The sequence below is a fragment of the Stigmatopora argus genome, chromosome 12, assembly GCF_051989625.1.
Source record: "Stigmatopora argus isolate UIUO_Sarg chromosome 12, RoL_Sarg_1.0, whole genome shotgun sequence".
In the NCBI taxonomy this organism is placed as follows: domain Eukaryota; kingdom Metazoa; phylum Chordata; class Actinopteri; order Syngnathiformes; family Syngnathidae; genus Stigmatopora; species Stigmatopora argus.
The window spans coordinates 18124338-18146710 of NC_135398.1; the positions used below are offsets into that span (position 1 = coordinate 18124338).

Consider the following 22373-nt stretch of genomic DNA (forward strand, 5'->3'; position numbering starts at 1 on the left):
GTAAATACCTTGACATACGAGTGCCCAGACATATGAGGAATTTCAGAACTTTGATCTTGTTTTCGTATCTTGAGGCACTCGTTTGCATTAAAAAGCTTTCGTAACCTGAAAAATTCATACTGTATCTTGAGGCACTCGTTTGCATTAAAAAGCTTTCGTAACCTGAAGAATTCGTACTGTATAGGATAAAAGGAAAGCAAAATCATACTGATCGCAGGTTTGAAAAATGCTAACATCTTAATTCCCCCCAAAATAATCGGCAATCTTAGGATTTGAATGCCCTAATTTTCCTTTAACTACTCATTCATAAATGTAGTCATTTTGCATCTGTGTTACATCTTGAGTGGCTATTGTTATTGTTGTTGTGCTTCTTTGTCAGTTTATGTGTATATGGCCCTAAAGTGTGTTCTGGTCCTGCTCTTAGAGCTGCCAACTTCTCTGGAATTTCTTTGGGGTTCTAAAGAAATAGGTGTACACAGCACTGGTAAGTCTTATCAATATACCTGCTCGAGTTAAGCGCAAAATGGACGGCATTGGATGAAACTTCTAATGGGAAACACAGGCACTCTCAGAAGTTTATTTGTTCGTATATGACGAAATATCCCATGTTGAAGCAGCTCCAAATGGACCGACATTTACACTTTGCACAAGTGCGACTTCAGCGTGACACATGGTTGAATTACTGACTGTAAAATGCACATAGAAGGACACAAACACAAAGATAAACTTATTTACATTGTGCTGTACTTTTTCAATAGTTTTCAAAAACACAATATTTCAATTAATGTAAAAACATGATAATAACAGTTTGATTTAATTTGTCCTATGTTATTTTTTTTGCATTTTATATTGATTTTGAGTGAATCGCATTCACTCTGGAAAAACTCCAGAAATGGGACAAGGGTACTCCTGAAATTGGGTCGACGAAGGTTGGCAGCTCTGTGCTCTATTATGTCAGTAAGTAAAATATTGTACCTGTGCACTATTACGGCCTTATAATTGGTGCTTTACTGGTTCTATCTTTTCAGTTAACACTAATTTAAAATACCCTAATGGCATAGATTTCAATTCTTTTTTTAACCAAAGCTAATATATAATGAATACAGAAAGAGAAAATGAAAGGCTGAAGCACATTAAATTATCTGATGTTTAATAAAAGATTTGTCCAAAAGTATATTAGGACATTGCATCTGTTATTTTTCAGTGTCCCTGTATTGTTACAGAATAAAAAATAACTTAAATAAACTCTTGTCAACAGTGTTTATTAATTTCACTTAAATGCCAAGACAAACTAAGTCATACATTAATTTTCAGGCGGCCCCGCGCCAAGTGGTTAGCGTGTCGACCTCACAGTTTTAACTCCAACCCAGGGAGAGCATGCAAACTCCAAACAGTAAGGACCCACCAGGGATCGATCCCTTCTTCCCAGAAATGTGAGACCAAGGCGCTAACCATTCGCACACCATGCCGCCCTCAGAATTCTAATTGTTGTTTTTAAAGGTGCTGTTAATTCATTTTGATGACTTTCTTTTAAATACCGTATTTATTTAAGTACAAGCAGAAGAGCCCTGTTGTTGGTACACGTGTTGGTAATATTATTTGTTACAGATCCAAGATGGCGGCGCGCATGGGTGCAGCGGCTCTTTGCTCTCCAGTTTAGTGTTTTGTTTTCTCAATCTTATCGTTATTTACCAACATCTGCGAGGCAAACTCGGGACAAGGAGATGCGATATATCCATCACAACAGATTACCAATGAGTCCTCTTCTATACTCCCTGTACACATACGACTGTACACCAACCCACCAGTCTAACTCCATCATCAAATTTGCCGATGACACCACTGTGGTCGGACTCATCTCAGGAGGGATGAGTCTGCCTACAGAGATGAGGACAACAAACTGTCTTCGTGGTGTTTGGTGAACAATCCCACACTAAACACCACAAAAACTAAAGAAATAATCCTGGACTTTCGCAAATGCAGCACAGATCTGGCCCCACTCCTCATAAATGGAATATACGTAGACAGGGTCGACACGGACAAGCTCTCCTGGTCTACCAATACCACGGCAGTGGTGAAGAAGGCCCAGAAATGACTCAATTTCCTTAGGGTACTCAGGAGGAACAACTTGGACACTAAGCTTCTGGTAACCTTCTATAGAGCCACTGTGGAGAGCATCCTGGCATACTGCATTACAGTGTGGTATGCTGGAAGCAAGGCAGAAGACAGAAAGGCCATGCTGAGAGTGATCAACACCGCCCAGATCATTGGCTGCTCTCTGCCCTCACTGGATGACATTGCCAGCCCTTGCTACCTCAGCAGAACATTGTCAGGGACCCATACCACCCTGGTCACAACCTGATCCAGCTGCTGCCCTCTGGCAGACGCTACAGGTCTCACAAAGCACGGACAAATAGACTTAATGTTAGGGTTGTCATTATTATAAATGTGCTTGCAATGAAGAACGCTTTGCTTTATTAGGAATATTAATCATTATTATAAATGTGCTTGAATGTTAATCATTATATATATGTGCTTGCAATGAAGAACGCTTTGCTTTATTTTTAGAGTTATTGACATTAATAAAAGGCATTTTAATACATCTCTTGCAAGAGTAATGCTCGCTCCAAAGTTAACCAAAACAACTTGAAGGTCACTCCCCTTTTGCATCTGGACTTCTCGAGACTATGGTTCACATCAAGAGAACTGCAAATTGTTTTGAGAAGCATCGGCTTCTGAAGATGGTTCACATCAAGCACTCTTGGAAAGACTCGGAGAACTGTAAATTGTTTTGAGAAACATCGTTTTCTGAAGGTGGTTCACATCAAAACTCTCCTGGGAAGATCTGGAGGACTGTAAATTGTTATGAGACTCTCAATTATTTAGGCTTCTGTGATGCATGTTGTTAAATCTTATGAAATAAATAAGCAAGAGAGGCATCGAGTGGACAGAATTGATCTTGACCGAGGACGCGTGTGGATCGATTCTCTTTTGCAAGAACCCAGTTACGAGTCAGATGTCTGTTTCTTTGGGGTGTGTATTTGGAAATACCCATTGGTGAACCTATCATTTTTGGTCCTTCGAGCCTGGGAGTCAACATACCGGATGAGTCCAGGCGCTTGGTAGACATCTGGGAAAGACCGTGGCCATGGTGTCTAATACCCTTTACGGGCACGATTTTGGGCAGAGCGCCTGGATTCATGACGGTTGAAGACTAATCCTACTAAAAGAGACATCTGAGGACATCTCTGGTGAGCCACATGAATGTTTGCATTTGTTGACGGTTGTAAGCCCCAATTGTGAGAAATGGAATAATGTCTACCCTGTTAGAAGAGCAGCGAAGGACAAACCTAACTTTTCAACACATATTGTTGAAAATTTTTGGGCGGTCAACTCCGAAGCTAGCAACCTGTTACAGCCGGGAAAAGGGTGTGTGCGCCACTTTCAGTGCGCTAACTTAGCTGCACAAGCAAATATATTGTTGTGTTGATTTAAAGCCATTTTCAAGACGGACTATGCCGGAAATATGACAGGACAGGCTCGACTTTCAGCATTAGCTTCGATGGCGATAGAAAAGAAAGAAGAAAGGAGGATGGATATTGTGTACAGTTAAAAATGATTTTTGGTGACTATAATATGGCTATATTCCTAAATAATATTTCAATTGTGGGCCCTGTCCTGATATCAGAAAAGCTCCAGTGTTTGTATTTAATCACTGCAAATGCTGCTAGGACGTGGATTTTACCCCAGTTTAATTTTTGCCGTTTCGCCATTGACGTCCATCGCTGTCTTTTCCCGGGAAAAATCACCCCCCTGGCCTGGTTGTAATGTCTCAAAAGCTCCAGTATTTGTATTAAATCAATAAATGCAGCTAAGAAGTGGATTTTACCTCATTTTAGTGCATTTTTTTGCTGTTTCATGTATGGACGTATATGGACATATCGACGTTCATCGCTGTCTTTTTACCGGGTAAATGATACTCCGGGCCCAGTTCTGATGTCTAAAAAGCTCCAGTATTTGTATTTAATCAAAAAATGCTGTTTTCGGCTGGATTTTACCCCATTTTCGGGCAATGTTTGCCGGTACGCCATTGACGTTCATCGCTGTCTTTTCCCGGGAAAATCACCCCCCTGGCCTGCTTTTAATGTCTGAAAAGCTCCAGTATTTGTATTTAATCATGAAATGCTGCTAGGAAGTGGATTTTACCCCATTTTTGTGCATTGATTTATTGATTGTTTTCTATGTGTCGCAGCTGTTGCTGCAGTAGAGGTTTTATAGCCATAAAATAGTTTTTGAGGGTTGGATTGATACGTTGAAGGCGCTACCAGAAAAGGCACGGACCGCCACTGTATTTTAGCATCCATAAATTTAAGCCTTTTAACCTCCAGGCGGACTGGTTCTCAACAAATTTTCAATACTTGATCAGGACTGCAATTTCCCCATTCTTTTGTTTTCTTATCAACACACAGACACCACAATCATGCACTAACGAATGGACACATTCACCTGGACTCACCAGAGATGTCTTCAACTCTTTTAGATAAGGGACCAGTTGCTGAGCCGAGGTCCGGCCCGTTAAAGGGTCTTAACTGCCGTGGCCACGGTCTTTCCAGATATCGGCTCAGCCGCCGGGCCCCTCAGCATATTGACTGCCAAGCTTGAAAGACTAATGAATACAAAAAATGTTAGGTTCCCCAACAGACAAAATCAACTAGCTTTGCTTAATGTCAATAAACATACCACGCACACACTTGCATACCTGTCAACCTCTGCCGATTACTGCCCTTATAAATGATTATGATTTACTAACCCCCCAAAAACCGTATATCTACGCATGCGCATGTCATCCTTTATCGATATTGCCGTACGCACCGCTAAAAAAATACATACGATTGAGGATAATTTTTGCTGGTATACCGTGACAATAGTAACGATCGATGACAGTAGCGTCGTTGGCTACCAGCCTATGAGACTATCTGGATTTTAGCCAAAACGGTCTTGTTGAGATCGGTTTTCATAAATATTGGCGATTTTTTTTCCCCGTACAAAAGTCGGTGTACGGCGTACATGATTTGAAATGGTAAAAAAAACGTATAAAATACGTATAAAACGTACAAGTTGACAGGTATGCACTTGGGACAGTCAGATCACGCCTCTTTGTTCATGGCCCCAACTTAGACTCCCTTTTGTCCACAATCGACGAACCATTATCACATGGCCTGATGATGCCCTCCCCCGACTCCAAGACTGCTTTGTACAGACAGTGGAAAACTTTCCACCATGAGGATCTGGGAACCTTCACAGAGAGTACTGTCTTACATCAAGTATTGCATGGCTACCTATAGTCACTGTGGAAACCATTCTGGGACAGTCGTACCTCTACTTACAAATGCCTCTAGGTACAAAAGTTTCAGGTTACGAGTTTTTTTATATGCAAATGAGTGACTTGAGAAAAAAAACGATCCAAGTTACGAAATCCACCAAAAAGTAAATCCATTAATTTTTTTTGAATCCCACTTATTAAGCAATTAACAAATGCAACATGGCACATATTTTCACACACACACACAATCACACACACAAAGGGCACGTGTAAATGTCTAAAATGTACTACAAAGTGGACGGCTTTCGGCCCTGATAGAACAGGCTCTTTCTGCTATCTGGTGGACAAACACGGGTATTACATCTATAACGGCAGCGGGGCACATTTTCACATGCTTTATTTATTTTAAGACATTAATAAATCATATCCTTATAATTTTCTCTCATTTTGTGTTTCCTCACATCTTTCATACAAAATTGGGACACTGGCCAATTTTAAAGGTTTTAGTTGGTAGTTGTGTGAGGACCGTGGAACGAATTACAGAATTTACATATAAAGTACACTACTTGCGAAATTTTTGAAGTTACGAAAAAAGTCTTGGAACTAATTAATTTCGTAAGTAGAGGTGCCACTGTATATCCAAACCGGAAACCGTGGATGACCAGCCAGGTCCGATCACTCCTGCGGCCCAAGATGCAGCCTTCAGATCCGGTGACAGAGCACTCTACAGCGCAGCTCGCGCCAACCTGAAGAGAGGCATTAAGGCTGCTAAAGCAGACTACAGGGGGAAGATAGAAGGGAAACTTGACGACCCCCAAACAATCTGGCAGAGCATACGGACCCTCACCAACTACAAAGGCCGAGCTGCCACTCCTGCGGACTCAGATGCGGCACGGGCAGAGGACCTAAACAACGACCCACCACCCTGTCACACCACATCAACCTCGAGTACATCCCACACCAAGCTTGGGAAGAAGCCCCGCCCGACTCATTGTGGAGGTAGTGGATGTGAGACGTGTGCTCTGAGCAGTCAACCCCCGGAAGGCCACAGGACCGGCTGGAATACCATACCAGCCTGTGCTGACCAACTAACACGAGTCTTCACAGACATTTTCAACTGGAACAATCCTCTGTCCCAGCCTGTCTGAAATCGGCCACCATCCTTCCAGAACCCAAGAAGTCACCCGCTAACAGTCTGAGCAACTACTGCCCAGTAGCTCACGCACCAATCCTCACAAAGTGCTTCGAAAAATTGGTACTGAAACACATCAAAGCCTGTCTTCCCCTCACCCACGACCGACATCAGTTTGCATATCGGCCGAACAGATCCATACGAAGATGCAACAACCATCGCACTCCACGCTGCACTGAGCCAACTTGAGAAAAGAGTGAACTATGCCAGAATGCTTTTCATCGACTACAGCTCAGCCTTTAACATCATAAGACCAGACATCCTTATCTCCAAGTTGGCCAACCTAGGACTCCCACCTTCTACATTCTCCTGGATTGAGGACTTCCTGATAGACTGACCCCAGCACGTCAAGCTGGGTCGCCACCTCTCATCTGCCCAAACGCCCAGCACCGGCTCACGCCAGGGCTGTGTAATGAGTCCACTACTCTACTCGCTCTACACAAACGACTGCAGACCCACACACCATGAGAATATCATTGTGAAGTTTGCGGACGATACAACGGTAGTAGGGATGATTACAGAGGAGAATGAGACGGCCTACAGAGATGAGGTCTTTAGACTCAGCGAGTGGTGCACTCTCAACAACTTGGCGCTGAACATCTCCAAAACCAGAGAACTCATCCTGGACTTCCGACGGAACAAGGCTGCTCCATCACCCCTGTATATTTAAGGTGAATGTGTGGAGCAATTAGAGACTTTCAAATTCCTAGGAGTCCACATCTCTGCTGATCTCACTTGGGCGGCAAACAGCAAATCATTCATCAAGAAGGCGCAGCAGAGGCTACATTTCCTATCAATACTCGGGAAGGAGCAGGGACAGCATCTCAGATTATTTCGCCAGACTCTTTTAAAAAAATGTTTTGGTGGAAATCGTGCAGAATTTAAAATTTGCTCACCTATTTATTTTGGCGCGCCAAGAGTCTGTAGGGAGGCTCTTTGCTGCTCGTCCTGGACGTCCAGGGCATCAGTTCGGCGGTCACCAAATTATGGCGTTCGTTTCTTTTCAACCTCGTACTTACAAGTCTCGTGTTCTTTTTTGTCCTGGAGGTTTTATTTGATAAAGACACAGGAAATAGAAATAGGATCCCAGGTCAGTTCTCATTACATCGTTTATTTGCAAGAGAAAAGACAAAGACTTTCGTGTTCTGACTCCATTAAAAGGTCTCCCTCCCGCAGTCCAAAGTGGCCGTTAGTTTTGAATATAAGTCGATGTGCTTCGTTTACCTATTTGGACCGCTAGAGTGTAGTAGTGAGTAAAGTCTACTCACAGGGGTGGCTAACTCTGGTCCTCGAGAGCCGCTATCCGGTGTGTTTTCCATATCTCCCTCCTATAGCATACCTGAATCAAATGATCAACTCATCAGCAAGCCCTCCAGAAGCTTGATACCGATCCTGGTGATTGGATTCAGGTGTGTTGGTGGAGGGAGACATGGAAAACAGACCGGATAGTGGCTCTCGAGGACCGGAGTTGGCCACCCCTGGAGTAGACTGTGTTTCAAGATAAGCGTGGGGTCTGTAACAAATACAAGATTTGAATAACAAAAGAAAGGAATATATGATTACTGTGAATAATGTCATTTGAGCTATAGGTTGGTGGGAATATACTTTGTATGTACATATATGACACCACTAATTTCATCATTGTGGTAGGGCAGAGGCTTTAGAACATTGTGTGAAAAACAGCAGGTAACTCTGGGTGTTTGTTGTATAAACAATTCAGCTGTGTTCTGTCAGCTGTGAAGCTTTTACTAATTTCATCATTCCTGGCCCGTCTAGCCATCCTGTTCCTTTAGTTGAAAGAAAGGTGTTATATTTTGAGAATCTTTTACCTCAACAAATGTTTAGGTTAACGCCCACTTTGGGTGGAGGCAATGAAGGCTTTAAAAATGGAGTCAGAATAACGAGAATCTTGCCTTTTCTCGAGCCAATAAAGAGAACTGGTCATAGAAGCTTCAATAACGTATTGCCTATATTTTTGTTAACACTTGTTTCACCAGATCTTTCAGAACAAAGAAAGTAACACCCCGCAAGACTTACAATCATACTGCTACCAGCGGGAATCGACCCCACGCCTGCCTTTCCCGTTCTTTTTTTTTCATTAACAAAAAAAAAAATACAGTTTTTAATAATTATCTCTGTGTGTGATGTCGTTATATTACAATCATTTTAAACGGGCACTTTTGCGAACGCATTACAAACCACAGGCACACTTTTAAACAGACATTTTCAGACGAGCGTTTCAACTCCTCAGCCAATCTGATAACGAGGATAAGTGTACGCCTTCAGAAAACGCAGGGACCCGGAACAGAAGCGGGACTTTTTGCTACTGCGCATGAGCGGAGATGGCGTAAATTTCTCTAGTCCCGATTCCGTCCTGGGTTCCGATCTATTACCAGGTGTCGGAACAAGTTGCATTTTTCTAACATTGAATCTATCTATACCAACCGTCGTTTCTAGAGAGAATTCGCGCATGTGAAGTGGCAAAAAAGCATAGATCATTTTCTTGGTCACAATTTTGTAGTGGCGTTGCAGTCGTTGCCGTTGAGTAAAATACATTTTAAAAACAGCGACAACGAAAGACGAAAAAAATCAACGCTCTGTCGTTGTTGAGTTTCAAACTGATAGTTTACTAACAAAAAATAATGTTTCAAGAAACTATTTATTTTGCGGCAGGATCTTTGCGTTTTTCCCAATCACTATATCACAGAAACTGGAGCTGGTTTTCATCCCATGGAGGCGAAAGACAAACACAGGCCCGGCATTTCTATAGCAGTCAAGCGACGACGAGAAGAGCGCCGATTGTCAAAGAGCTCAAGGAAAAAGTGCATATCCCAGGACTCGATAACGTCACTTATTGGGAAAAGATGCACTACGTCCCAGGGCTAGCCAAACCCGTCACCTCGCCGTGGAAAACAGACTACAAGGATCCTAAGCATTATCGGTCTCCACCAAGTCACCAGATGCCGTTGTATCAAGATACACCTTGTTACGTCTTTAACCAGAGGACCAACGCACTGGAAGGTATCGTAAACTGCATTTATTATGACCTTCGATACTCAACATCTTTTGAAACCGTTGGATGCAAAGGCAGTATTTGAACATCGCTAAATATTTCCGATGAAGCTAGCGACCGACAAAGTCATCTACCCAATTATTATGATCCTTGCCCACTTCACGGCTTCATGCATCGCCTTGCCCACTTCACGGCTTCATGCATCGCAATTAAAAAAAAAAAAGCGAGCGGAAGTCAGGGCACCGCTTCTTCAGCGGCGCCGAAACGGGTGGCACTCAGTGCAGAATAAGAGGAAATTTCACCATAAAAGAATAACGCGTCAATAATACAAACAGCATTGTGCCTTTGCTTCGGATTACATTACAGTAATCCCTCGAATGTCGCGGATATTATAAACCAGACATGACCGCGATAATCGAAAAACTGTGAAGTGGGATGACCCCTATAATTACTACTATATTATGTTTCCTCACCTAAACAGAAATACAAGTACACTTATCAAGAAGTGTATTTTTTAATAATAATAATAATCGGACATAGGCCCTGTCGTCATTATCAACAACAAAAAAGCCTATTTGTCATCACACCCAGAAACTGCGTGTGACGAAATTGGTGGTGCTTCTCCATAAGCTGCGTTTACTCGGCAAAAGACCTAAATAAGTGAGTTACGGAATCTTGTAATTTGGCATTCTGCTGTTATGGATACAGGTCGCTTACCTCTCACTGTCTTTCACTTACCTTCAGTCAGCTAATAGGAGGCAGATCACCACCCAAACATCTTTTCATATTACCGCAAAAGGGAATGTGTGTTATGTTACCGCAAATTTAGAGTTCTGATGGATGTGGGGAAAAACTGTCCTTAAGCCTATTTGTCCGTACTTTGTGGGACCTATAGCGTCTGCCAAAGGGCAGCAGCTGGAACAGATTGTGACCAGGGTGGTAAGGGTCCCCTATGATGTTCCTGGCTCTGCTGAGGTAACGAGGGCTGGCAATGTCTTCCAGTGAGGGCAGAGAGCAGCCGACAATCCTCTGGGCAGTGTTAATCACTTTCTGCATGGCCTTTTTGTCAGCCGCCGTGCTTCCACCGTACCACACTGTGATGCAGTACGCCAGGATGCTCTCTACAGTGGTTCTATAGAAGGTTATCAGAAGCTTGGTGCCCATGTTGTTCTTCCTAAGTACCCTGAGGAAATGGAGTCGTTTCTGAGCCTTCTTCACCACTGCCGTGATGTTTGTAGACCATGAGAGCTTATCCGTGACGTGGACCACCAGGAATTTAAAGGACTGGACCCTGTCTACACATACTCCATTTATGAGGAGTGGGGCCAGATCTGTGCTGTGTTTGCGAAAGTCCAGGATTATTTCTTTAGTTTTCGTGGTGTTCAGTGTGAGATTGTTCACCGAGCACCACGAAGACAATTTGTTGACCTCATCTCTGTAGGCCAACTCATCCCCTCCTGAGATGAGTCCGACCACAGTGGTGTCGTCAGCGAATTTGATGATGGCGTTAGACTGGTGGGTGGGTATACAGTCGTATGTGTACAGAGAGTACAGAAGAGGACTCAGTACACAGCCTTGAGGGGAGCCAGTGCTCAGTGTAATGGAGGAAGAGAGGTGGGGACCAAGTCTAACAGTCTGTGGTCGGTTGGACAAGAAGTTCTTTATCCAGCAGCAGATTGAAGAGGATAGTCCAAGGTGGGAGAGTTTGTCAGTCAGAATGTCCGGTTTTATGGTGTTGAAGGCTGAGCTATAGTCAATGAAGAGCATCCTCACGTAGTTCCCATGGTGTTCCAGGTGGCTCAGTGCTGTATGAAGAGCAATGGCAATAGCATCCTCAGTGGACCTGTTTGCTCTATAAGCAAACTGGTGAGGGTCAATTGAGGGAGGGATTGTATTCCTGATATGGCGGGCTATCAACTTTTCAAAGCACTTCATGATCACAGGCGTGAGTGCAACAGGCCTATAATCATTCATGCTGTCAATGGTTGGCTTTTTGGGGACAGGGATAATGGTGGCAGATTTCAGACAGGATGGAATGATTGATTGTTGCAGGGAACAATTGAAAATTTTTGTGAAGACTCCAGCCAGCTGGTCAGCACAGGCTTTGAGCACCTTCCCAGGTACTCCGTCTGGGCCAGCAGCCTTCCTGGTGTTCACAGACCGCATTACCAGTCTCACTTCCTGTTGCCGGAACGTCAGTGTATTGCTGCAGGGTGGTGGTGGGGGTGTTGAGACTGGGTCTGATTTGTCAGTCTCAAAGCGGGCAAAGAAACGGTTTTATTCCTCCGCTAGTGAGGCATCTGCGTTAACAGACATATTATTGTTATTGTAGTTGGTAATATGTCGTATTCCTTGCCACATCTTCTTTGGGTTATTTTCTGTGAAGTGCTCCTCAATTTTCTTAGTATATGCTGCCTTGGCCTTTTTAATGCCTCTTTTCAGCTCAGCTGTGGCAGCTCTATATTTTATCTTGTCCCCTGATCTAAAGGCGGTGTTATGGCATTTGATGAGTGCCCGTGTCTCATTGGTCATCCAGGGTTTTTGGTTAGGAAAAACCCGTATTCGTTTATCTATAGTGACGTTGTCAATGCAGTTTTTTTATGTAAGAAAGTACAGAGTCCGTGTAGTCCTGGAGGTTGTCGTGTACAAAAAGTTCCCAGTTGGTGCGGGAAAAACAGTCCTGCAACTGAGAGAGTGCGTCCTCGGGCCAAGTTTTTATTATCTTTATTTGTGGCGTTGTTTGCCTCCGGAGTGGAGTGTAAGCGGGGGTGAGAGATAGGCAGAGGTGATCTGATCCAGCTAGGTGAGGGAGGGAAGTGGCTTTATAAGCATGTTTGATGTTAGAATAGACATGGTCAAGAGTTTTGTCTCCTCTAGTATTACAATTTACGTATTGAATAAACTTGGGTAAAACAGTCTTTAAACACGCCTTGTTGAAATCACCAGCGACAATAAAAACTCCATCGGGGTGGTCAAGCTGTTGTTTGTTTAAATATTACAGCTATAAGCATATGAAGACTAATGTATTAATATCTAAATATAATCTATACAGAAAAATTGTAAATACTCTAAGTATACTCACAGTGAAAACAGTTTCTCCCCGCTTCATTTAAATAAATAAAAAACAGGTTATTGGGAGCTTTTGTCCAAGTATTTTTCGTCATATTCGAGAGGCATTGGGTCGTTGATGGAATCTTAAGGAGGCGCCATAGGGGAGCTTTTCAGGGAAAGATTTTTGGTTTTTGGTGCACAAGGAAGATGTTGATGGGGAATGATCATCGGTGTTTCTTTTTTGTTCAAATATGCCTTTGTCAAAGACATGAAAGTGCAAGACAATTGCCATATTCCATGGCTATGACTGTGTTGTCATCAATCTCTGGGACACTCTGCTGCAAACTGTGAGCCATATTGAAAGTGTCTAGCCGATTTCTCAAAATACTAAGACCGCGTTCTTCATCGTTTTTGCCGTCATTGTTTGGGGGGAAATTAAACTTCAACTTGCTTCTCTGCTCCGTCCAGCCGTCAATTAGCCGTCTAGAGAGCTCTATTTTCAGATAAGTACCACAGCGTCAGCCTGCCGCCCGGACTTAAATGTAATCTGAACTTCTATGTTGCCCCTCGGGTTGTCTAGCCATCCTCGCTGTCCAAAGTGTTCTATTTTCAGACAAGGCCGTGGGCGTCCGCCGTTACGTTGCCGGAAGCTTGCACTTGTTAACATTCCTGGAGAAATTCCACCGTCAGCTCCGCCACAGCGTCCAGCCATCTTAGCCTCCCAAAGGGCTCTATTTTTGGACAAGTGCAATGGCGTCTGCCGTAACATCGCTGGGAGCTTTGAAACATTTCTGGAGAAATTCCACCGTCAGCTCTGTTGCACCGCCCAGCCATCTTAGCCGCCCAAAGGGCTCTATGACTGTGAGGTTGATACCTTCAAAGAAGAATTCAGCTGCCTGCAAGTTGAGGAGCTAGGGGACATTAGAGTACAGGAGAGAGCAGATCTGCAATGGGAACTAGTAGGAGAAATAAAAGACAGCTCTGGAAACCCAAAATATGCTAACATAACAAGGATTGCACTGGGCATACTTTTGATTCCCCACATTAATGCCACATGTGAGCTTGTGTTCAGTGCTGTGAGGAAGATAAGGACAGACCTCAGGATGTCATTGGGACCAAGCACACTTGAGGCCAAGTGCTTGGTAAAGATGGACGTGCAACTGGCAAGAGCAGCTTCCTATGAACAAAAATATTCAAGAGAGGAGTCAATAGAGGCTAAGCGTGTAATTTGCATGTGGTATAATATTTGTAGGTCTTTCAGTATTCATTTTTGTATTGAAAATGATGATTGCCACAAATATTTTGACATGATTGCATTCACACAAATTTTGTGTAATAAAGTTCTCAATAATAAATGTGTTGTTTGCAGCTCTTTTTTTAAAATAAGTGATAAAATTATCCAAAAACGACTTTAAAATTAGAACTTGTGCTCTTAAACGGCATTGATAAAAAATCTCACAAAATCTGAAAATTCTCTTTACCCATTCTGAAATACGATTTTCGGTGTTTGGCAGCTCTGACTTTCCGTTGGCAAGAGGTCGTGCGTTATCCTATTGTGTGCACCAATTTGGGATATTTTGAAGGAAAGACAAAAGCAAAGAAAGGTATAAAAAATTGAAACAAAATTAAAATTACGTTTAGTGTAAGGTTAGATTAAAATTTAAATTTGTTTGTTACGTGCGCGTTGCCGTGCAAAAAGTCTCTCTCTCGCCCCCTCTCTCGCCTCTCGCCCCCTCTCTCACCCCCTAGCCCCCTCTCTCGCCCCCTCGCCCTCTCTCTCACCCCCTCTCTCGCCCTCTCTCTCGCGCCCCTGCGCCCTCGCCCTCTCTCTTGCCCCCTCGCCCTCTCTCTCGCCCCCTCTTGCCCCCTCGCCCTCTCTCTCGCCCCCTCACCCTCTCTCTCGCACCGTCTCTCTCGCACCCTCGCGCCCTCTCGCACCCTCTCTCTCGCGCCCTCTCTCTCGCCCTCTCTCTCTCTCTCGCCCTCTCTCTTTCTCGCCCTCTCTCTCTCTCGCCCTCTCTCTCTCTCGCCCTCTCTCTCTCTCGCCCTCTCTCTCAATCGCCCTCTCTCTCTCTCGCCCTCTCTCTCTCGCCCTCTCTCTCTCGCCCTCTCTCCCGCACTCTCTCTCTCCCGCACTCTCTCTCTCTCGCACTCTCTCTCTCGCACTCTCTCTCTCTCGCTCTCTCTCACTCTCTCTCTCTCTCTCTCTCTCGCCCTCTCTCTCTCTCTTGCCCTCCCTCTCTCTCTCTCTCGCCCTCGCCCTCTCTCGCCCTCGCCCTCTCTCGCCCTCGCCCTCTCTCTCGCGCTCTCTCTCGCCCTCTCTCTCTCGCCCTCTCTCTCTGTCGCCCTCTCTCTGTCGCCCTCTCTCTCTCGCCCTCGCCCTCTCTCTCTCTCGCCCTCTCTCTCTCTCGCCCTCTCTCTCTCTCGCCCTCTCTCTCAATCGCCCTCTCTCTCTCTCGCCCTCTCTCTCTCTCGCCCTCTCTCTCTCGCCCTCTCTCCCGCACTCTCTCTCTCCCGCACTCTCTCTCTCTCGCACTCTCTCTCTCGCACTCTCTCTCTCTCGCTCTCTCTCTCGCACTCTCTCTCTCTCTCGCCCTCTCTCTCTCTTGCCCTCCCTCTCTCTCTCTCTCGCCCTCGCCCTCTCTCGCCCTCGCCCTCTCTCGCCCTCGCCCTCTCTCTCGCGCTCTCTCTCGCCCTCTCTCTCTCGCCCTCTCTCTCTCGCCCCCTCTCTCGCCCTCTCTCTCTCGCTCTCGCCCCCTCTCTCTCTCTCTCGCTCTCGCCCCCTCTCTCGCTCTCGCCCCCTCTCTCTCTCGCCCCCTCTCTCTCTCGCCCCCTCTCTCTCTCGCCCCCTCTCTCTCTCTCGCCCTCTCTCCCTCGCCCTCAAGCCCTCCTCTCGCCCTCAAGCCCTCCTCTCGCCCTCCCCTCGCCCCCTCTCTCTCGCCCTCTCTCTCGCCCTCCCCTTGCCCTCTCTCTCGCCCTCTCTCTCTCCCCCTCTCTCTCTCCCCCTCTCTCTCTCCCCCTCTCTCTCTCCCCCTCTCTCTCTCGCCCCCTCTCTCTCTCGCCCTCTCTCTCGCCCTCTCTCTCGCCCTCTCTCTCGCCCTCTCTCTCGCCCTCTCTCTCGCCCTCTCTCTCGCCCTCTCTCTCGCCCTCTCTCTCGCCCTCTCTCTCGCCCTCTCTCTCTCGCCCTCTCTCTCTCGCCCTCTCTCTCTCGCCCTCTCTCTCTCGCCCTCTCTCTCTCGCCCTCTCTCTCTCGCCCTCTCTCTCTCGCCCTCTCTCTCTCGCCCTCCCTCTCGCGTGTTGTTTGCAGCTCTTTTTTTTAATAAGTGATAAAATTATCCAAAAACGACTTTAAAATTAGAACTTTTGCTCTTAAACGGCATTAGAGAAAATCTCACAAAATCTGAAAATTCTCTTTACCCATTCTGAAATAAGATTTTCGGTGTTTGGCAGCTCTGACTTCCCGTTGGCAAGAGGTCGTGCGTTATCCTATTGTGTGCATCATTTTGGGATATTTTGAAGGAAAGACAAAAGCAAACAACCCTCGATAGGTTCCTTTTAAACACTGCAGCTGAAAGTCAGGGAGGATGCGGGGCAAATAGAGCCAACCCGGGAAAAGAAAGGTATAAAAAATTAAAACAATTAAAATAACGTTTAGTGTAAGGTTAGATTAAATTTCCTCTCGCGCTCTCTCTCGCCCTCTCTCTCACGCTCTCTCTCACGCTCTCTCGCCCTCGCTCTCTCGCCCTCGCTCTCGCCCTCTCTCGCTCTCTCTCGCTCTCTCGCCCTCGCTCTCGCCCTCTCTCGCTCTCTCTCGCCCTCGCTCGCTCGCCCCCGCTCTCGCTCGCCCCCGCTCTCGCTCGCCCCCGCTCTCTCTCGCCCCCGCTCTCTCTCGCCCTCGCTCTCTCTCGCCCTCGCTCTCTCTCGCCCTCGCTCTCTCTCGCCCTCTCTCTCAATCGCCCTCTCTCTCTCTCGCCCTCTCTCTCTCTCGCCCTCTCTCTCTCGCCCTCTCTCCCGCACTCTCTCTCTCCCGCACTCTCTCTCTCTCGCACTCTCTCTCGCACTCTCTCTCTCTCGCTCTCTCTCACTCTCTCTCTCTCTCTCTCTCTCTCTCGCCCTCTCTCTCTCTCTTGCCCTCCCTCTCTCTCTCTCTCGCCCTCGCCCTCTCTCGCCCTCGCCCTCTCTCGCCCTCGCCCTCTCTCTCGCGCTCTCTCTCGCCCTCTCTCTCTCGCCCTCTCTCTCTGTCGCCCTCTCTCTGTCGCCCTCTCTCTCTCGCCCTCGCCCTCTCTCTCTCTCGCCCTCTCTCTCTCTCGCCCTCTCTCTCTCTCGCCCTCTCTCTCAATCGCCCTCTCTCTCTCTCGCCCTCTCTCTCTCTCTCGCCCTCTCTCTCTCGCCCTCTCTCCCGCACTCTCTCTCTCCCGCACTCTCTCTCTCCCGCACTCTCTCTCTCTCGCACTCTCTCTCTCCCGCACTCTCTCTCTCTCGCTCTCTCTCTCGCCCTCTCTCTCTCTCTCGCCCTCTCTCTCTCTCTTGGCCTCCCTCTCTCTCTCTCTCGCCCTCGCCCTCTCTCGCCCTCGCCCTCGCCCTCTCTCTCGCGCTCTCTCTCGCCCTCTCTCTCTCGCCCTCTCTCTCGCCCTCTCTCTCTCGCCCTCTCTCTCGCCCCCTCTCTCGCCCCCTCTCTCTCTCTCTCGCTCTCGCCCCCTCTCTCTCTCTCTCGCTCTCGCCCCCTCTCTCGCTCTCGCCCCCTCTCTCTCTCGCCCCCTCTCTCTCTCGCCCCCTCTCTCTCTCGCCCCCTCTCTCTCTCTCGCCCTCTCTCCCTCGCCCTCAAGCCCTCCTCTCGCCCTCAAGCCCTCCTCTCGCCCTCCCCTCGCCCCCTCTCTCTCGCCCTCTCTCTCGCCCTCCCCTTGCCCTCTCTCTCGCCCTCTCTCTCTCCCCCTCTCTCTCTCCCCCTCTCTCTCTCGCCCCCTCTCTCTCTCGCCCTCTCTCTCGCCCTCTCTCTCGCCCTCTCTCGCCCTCTCTCGCCCTCTCTCGCCCTCTCTCTCGCCCTCTCTCTCGCCCTCTCTCTCGCCCTCTCTCTCGCCCTCTCTCTCGCCCTCTCTCTCTCGCCCTCTCTCTCTCGCCCTCTCTCTCTCGCCCTCTCTCTCTCGCCCTCTCTCTCTCGCCCTCTCTCTCTCGCCCTCTCTCTCTCGCCCTCTCTCTCTCGCCCTCTCTCTCTCGCCCTCCCTCTCGCGTGTTGTTTGCAGCTCTTTTTTTTAATAAGTGATAAAATTATCCAAAAACGACTTTAAAATTAGAACTTTTGCTCTTAAACGGCATTAGAGAAAATCTCACAAAATCTGAAAATTCTCTTTACCCATTCTGAAATAAGATTTTCGGTGTTTGGCAGCTCTGACTTCCCGTTGGCAAGAGGTCGTGCGTTATCCTATTGTGTGCATCATTTTGGGATATTTTGAAGGAAAGACAAAAGCAAACAACCCTCGATAGGTTCCTTTTAAACACTGCAGCTGAAAGTCAGGGAGGATGCGGGGCAAATAGAGCCAACCTGGGAAAAGAAAGGTATAAAAAATTAAAACAATTAAAATAACGTTTAGTGTAAGGTTAGATTAAATTTCCTCTCGCGCTCTCTCTCGCCCTCTCTCTCACGCTCTCTCTCACGCTCTCTCGCCCTCGCTCTCTCGCCCTCGCTCTCGCCCTCTCTCGCTCTCTCTCGCTCTCTCGCCCTCGCTCTCGCCCTCTCTCGCTCTCTCTCGCCCTCGCTCGCTCGCCCCCGCTCTCGCTCGCCCCCGCTCTCGCTCGCCCCCGCTCTCGCTCGCCCCCGCTCTCTCTCGCCCTCGCTCTCTCTCGCCCTCGCTCTCTCTCGCCCTCGCTCTCTCTCGCCCTCGCTCTCTCTCGCCCTCGCTCTCTCTCGCCCTCTCTCTCTCTCGCCTTCTCGCCTCTTATTTGGGTTATTTCCTGTGAAGTGCTCCTCAATTTCCTCCTCAGGCCATGTTTTTATTATTTTTATTTGTGGCCTTGTTTGCCTCTGTAGTGGGGTGTATGATGGGGTGAGGGACAGGCAGAGATGGTCTGATCCAGCAAGGTGAGGGAGGGGTGTGGCTCTATAAGCATGTTTGATATTAGAATAAACATGGTCTAGAGCAGGGGTGTCAAACTCATTTCGCATCGTGGGCCACATACGGCCTAGGGAGATGTCAAGTGGGCCGTACCATTAAAATTATACCATGCTCTGCTATAAATAACCAAAATATCATGTCTTTCCTTTGTTTTGGTGTAAAGAAGCACAAGAACATTAGGAAAATATTGAAATTTAATGAATTATCCTTTTACAAAACATTTCATGAAACACCTCATATTTCCTTAGACAAATGTGCAATTTACTTTTATCATTCACAAATATGCATTGCAACTGATCCCACTGATTGTACAAAGGCACACAACTTTAATTTGTACTGAAAAATATAGTAATGCACTAAGATTTAATGAGACTTTTAAAGAAAGGCTTTTTTAAACCACTTACACATACGCATATAAAATCTAAATGTAATCCCTGCGTGCACCTTACAAACTAAGGAGAGTGATTTTAAATGTGTAATAAAGAAAGTGTCTGTCTCAGTGATGCGGCTTGTCTTCTACTCTGATGGAAAGAGTGCGCCCCTTAGCGGATAATCCATGAATTGCAGCGAATTAAAAATATTAATTCCATGTCTTTTATGCATTTTTTCCACTCTCAAATTATCCCGCGGGCCTGATCGAACCTCCTTGGGGGCCGGTTCCGGCCCGCGGCCCGTATGTTTGACACCCCTGGTCTAGAGTTTTATCTCCTCTGGTGTGACACTTCACGTACGGGATAAACTTAGGCAGAACAGTCTTTAAACATGCTCTGTTGAAGTCACCAGCGACAATAAAGACTCCATCGGGGTGGTCAAGCTGCTGTTTGTTTATAGTTGCTAGCAGGAGGCTAAGTGCCGTGCTAACGTTAGCATCCAGTGGGATGTAAACAGCCATTACAATGACAATTGTTAGCTCTCTAGGTAGATGGAAGGGCCTGCACCGTACTGCCAAGAGCTCTAAATCCGGGGAGCAGTGTGCTAATGATCCTACTGTTGCAGCACCATTCGTTGTGTAAGTACAGTGGTACCTCGACATACGAGCTTAATCCGGTTCGGAACTGAGCTCGTATGACGAGATTCTCGTAACTCGAGCGGAAGTTTCCCATTGAAATGAATGGGAAACAAATTAATTCGTTCCAACTCTCTGAAAAAAACACCAAAAACAGGATGTTTTATTTCTTATAGTTCGCCATATATTGACAAAGTAATAAATAACGAGTGGTTTGATAGTAATAATGTGTTTAATAGGAGTAAAATTAGACACATTTCGCGGAGGGGAGAGACGACACACACGGAGGCGGAGGGGGGGGGGGCTGTTCGGGGGGACTTTCTCCACGGCACTCGTAAACGAACAAACAAATTAAAATTATCTTGGATAACTAAAAAACAGACACTCAACGTTTAATGTAACTTCAAACAAAACTAAATTCTAAATTTGTTGTAATCTTTTTTACCTTACGTAGTTCTACGGGTTGACACCACCTGGCCGCTCCGCCGAAGTCTTCAAAACGAACGCATCAAGAGTTGTTTGTTTTTGTCTACCCTTCAAAATATTTCGATAATGTCGCATACAAATGTCATCATAATACGATGATGCGCGACCACTTGCCAGTTTGTCAGGGTGAGTCCTTTCTATAAAATCCGAAACCTCTTGCCACTTAGCGAGCATGTCTTTGATATCTTCCACCGCCTCCTCGCTACTAAGCAACAAATGTTCACGCTCCTGTAGGTCGATTAAATCCTGTGTCATGAGTTCTTCGTGGTGCTCGGCGATTAGGTCATTCACATCTGCCTCATCAACCTCCAGCCCCAAGGAATTTCCAAGCGACATGGTATCATCCACGAGTTCATCATGTGCAGCAGGGGCTGCTGTTCCAAAGTCACTTTCAGCGGAAGCTGGCCACAATTTTTTCCATGCTGAATTAAGAGTTCGTTGTGTGACGCCCTGCCATGCATGGTTAATAATTTTCAAGCAATGGACAATATTAAAGTGCTCTTTCCAAAATTCACGAAGGGTTAGCTCTGTGTCATCTGTCACATCGAAGCATTTCTTGAATAAATTGTACACCAGTAGCGGCTTAATTTTACAGTCACCGCTGGCATTAGCACACAACGCTAGCGTTAAGCGGTCTTTCATAGGTTTGTGTCCCGGTAATGCCTTCTCTTCTGCCACGATGAATGTCCGCCTGGGCATTTTTTTTTCCAAAAAAGACCAGTTTCATCGCAGTTGAAAACTTGCTGGGGGGTGTAATTTTTCTGGGCGATAATCAAGGGAAATGTCTTGATAAATTCCACCGCAGCTTTCAAATTGCAACTCGCCGCTTCTCCGTGTCGGATTACAGAGTGTATTCCAGATCGTTTTTTAAATTTTTCGAACCAGCCATGACTCGCTTTAAATGTTTGTGAAGTTGTTGAAGGCTCTCCTTTCGTTGATATCAAATCTATGTAAATTCGGCTGGCTTTTTCACATATGGTAGACTCGGCCAGGCTATCTCCTGCTAATTGTTTATCTTTTATCCACAATAAAAGAAGGTTCTCCATCTCGTCGTGAATGTCACTGCACCGGTGGGAAATGATAGATAGTCCTTTGGTAGGCCTCTTCTCCTTAATTGCGTCCCTCTGCTTAAGGATGGAGGATATGGTTGACGTATTCCTCTCGTATTGCCGAGCGAGCTCGGTAACGTGTACCCCACGCTCATGTTTTTCAATTATTTCGCGTTTCATGTCCATTGTCAACGGTCGCCTTTTCTTAGCAAAACTTTGCCGATCCATAGTAATACGTATTGTTTACCTCGTATGTAAATGTAGACCAAGTGGGGGGGAAACGGGTGTGGAAATGCAAAGTCCGCCCACCAGTGCTCGTAGACATATTTTATACACGAAAGAGATGCAAAAAAAATGCCATGGCCACCTGGCTTGGTCGCATCACGAAATTTTGACCGCATCACGGGCGAATTATTCGATCGAAATTTCCCCCGTAAGACGAGCATTTTGTATGACGAGCGGTCGTATGACGAGGTACCACTGTTTATGCAAAGTAGCCCCCCCCCCCCCCCTTGCGGCGGAAGTAAACACACCCGACGTGACCCGAACCGCATCATATCATTGGCTGGACACGGTGTTTGTTAGTTTTATCCGAAATGACCTTTTGTTGTCGTTTGTCGGTCGGTGACAGGCTGCCACTCTCTGAGTTGCGACGCAAAATGGCACAGAAAAAAAAATGTAATGTCTTTTTTTTTCAATTCAGGTTGTCGTACATCAAAACATTCAATTTAATTCAATTTGATTTTGTGCGCTGCATATGTTTGCCGTGCGCAGAGAATGCAAGAGTAGTGCGCAATTGCGCACGCGCGCAGCTTAGAGGGAACATTGAGGACAGGCATATTAACGTCCTTATGATATTGACTAATAATGTGCTTTTGATTCATATAGTATCTCAGAAATAGAAATACCACATGCAATGATTTTTCTTAAGATTTTCCCTTCAAAGTAACACATTTGTACTCCCAATTAAAACCATGAATATGGAGGTGACAATTTTGGATCAGGGGGTGGCTTATACGTGAGAAATTGTAAAAGTCAGCCATTTTAAGGCAATTTGATAGGTGCGGCATATATGCGCGGGTGGCTTATATGCGAGAAAATAGAGGTATTTTCGCTGTGAGTAGTACTTAAAGTATTTGCATT

General features: G+C 46.3%; 1 protein-coding gene across 1 annotated transcript in view; it reads left to right on the forward strand.

The window, feature by feature from the left end:
* Positions 1-8752: 8752 nt before the first annotated feature.
* The window catches only part of mrpl37 (mitochondrial ribosomal protein L37), a 71231-nt gene continuing 57610 nt past the window's right edge, over positions 8753-22373 (forward strand). The window contains exon 1 of the mRNA XM_077616330.1: positions 8753-9536. Coding sequence (XP_077472456.1) covers positions 9158-9536 — 379 coding nt within the window. The 5' untranslated portion in view covers positions 8753-9157. The remainder of the gene's footprint in view (positions 9537-22373) is intronic.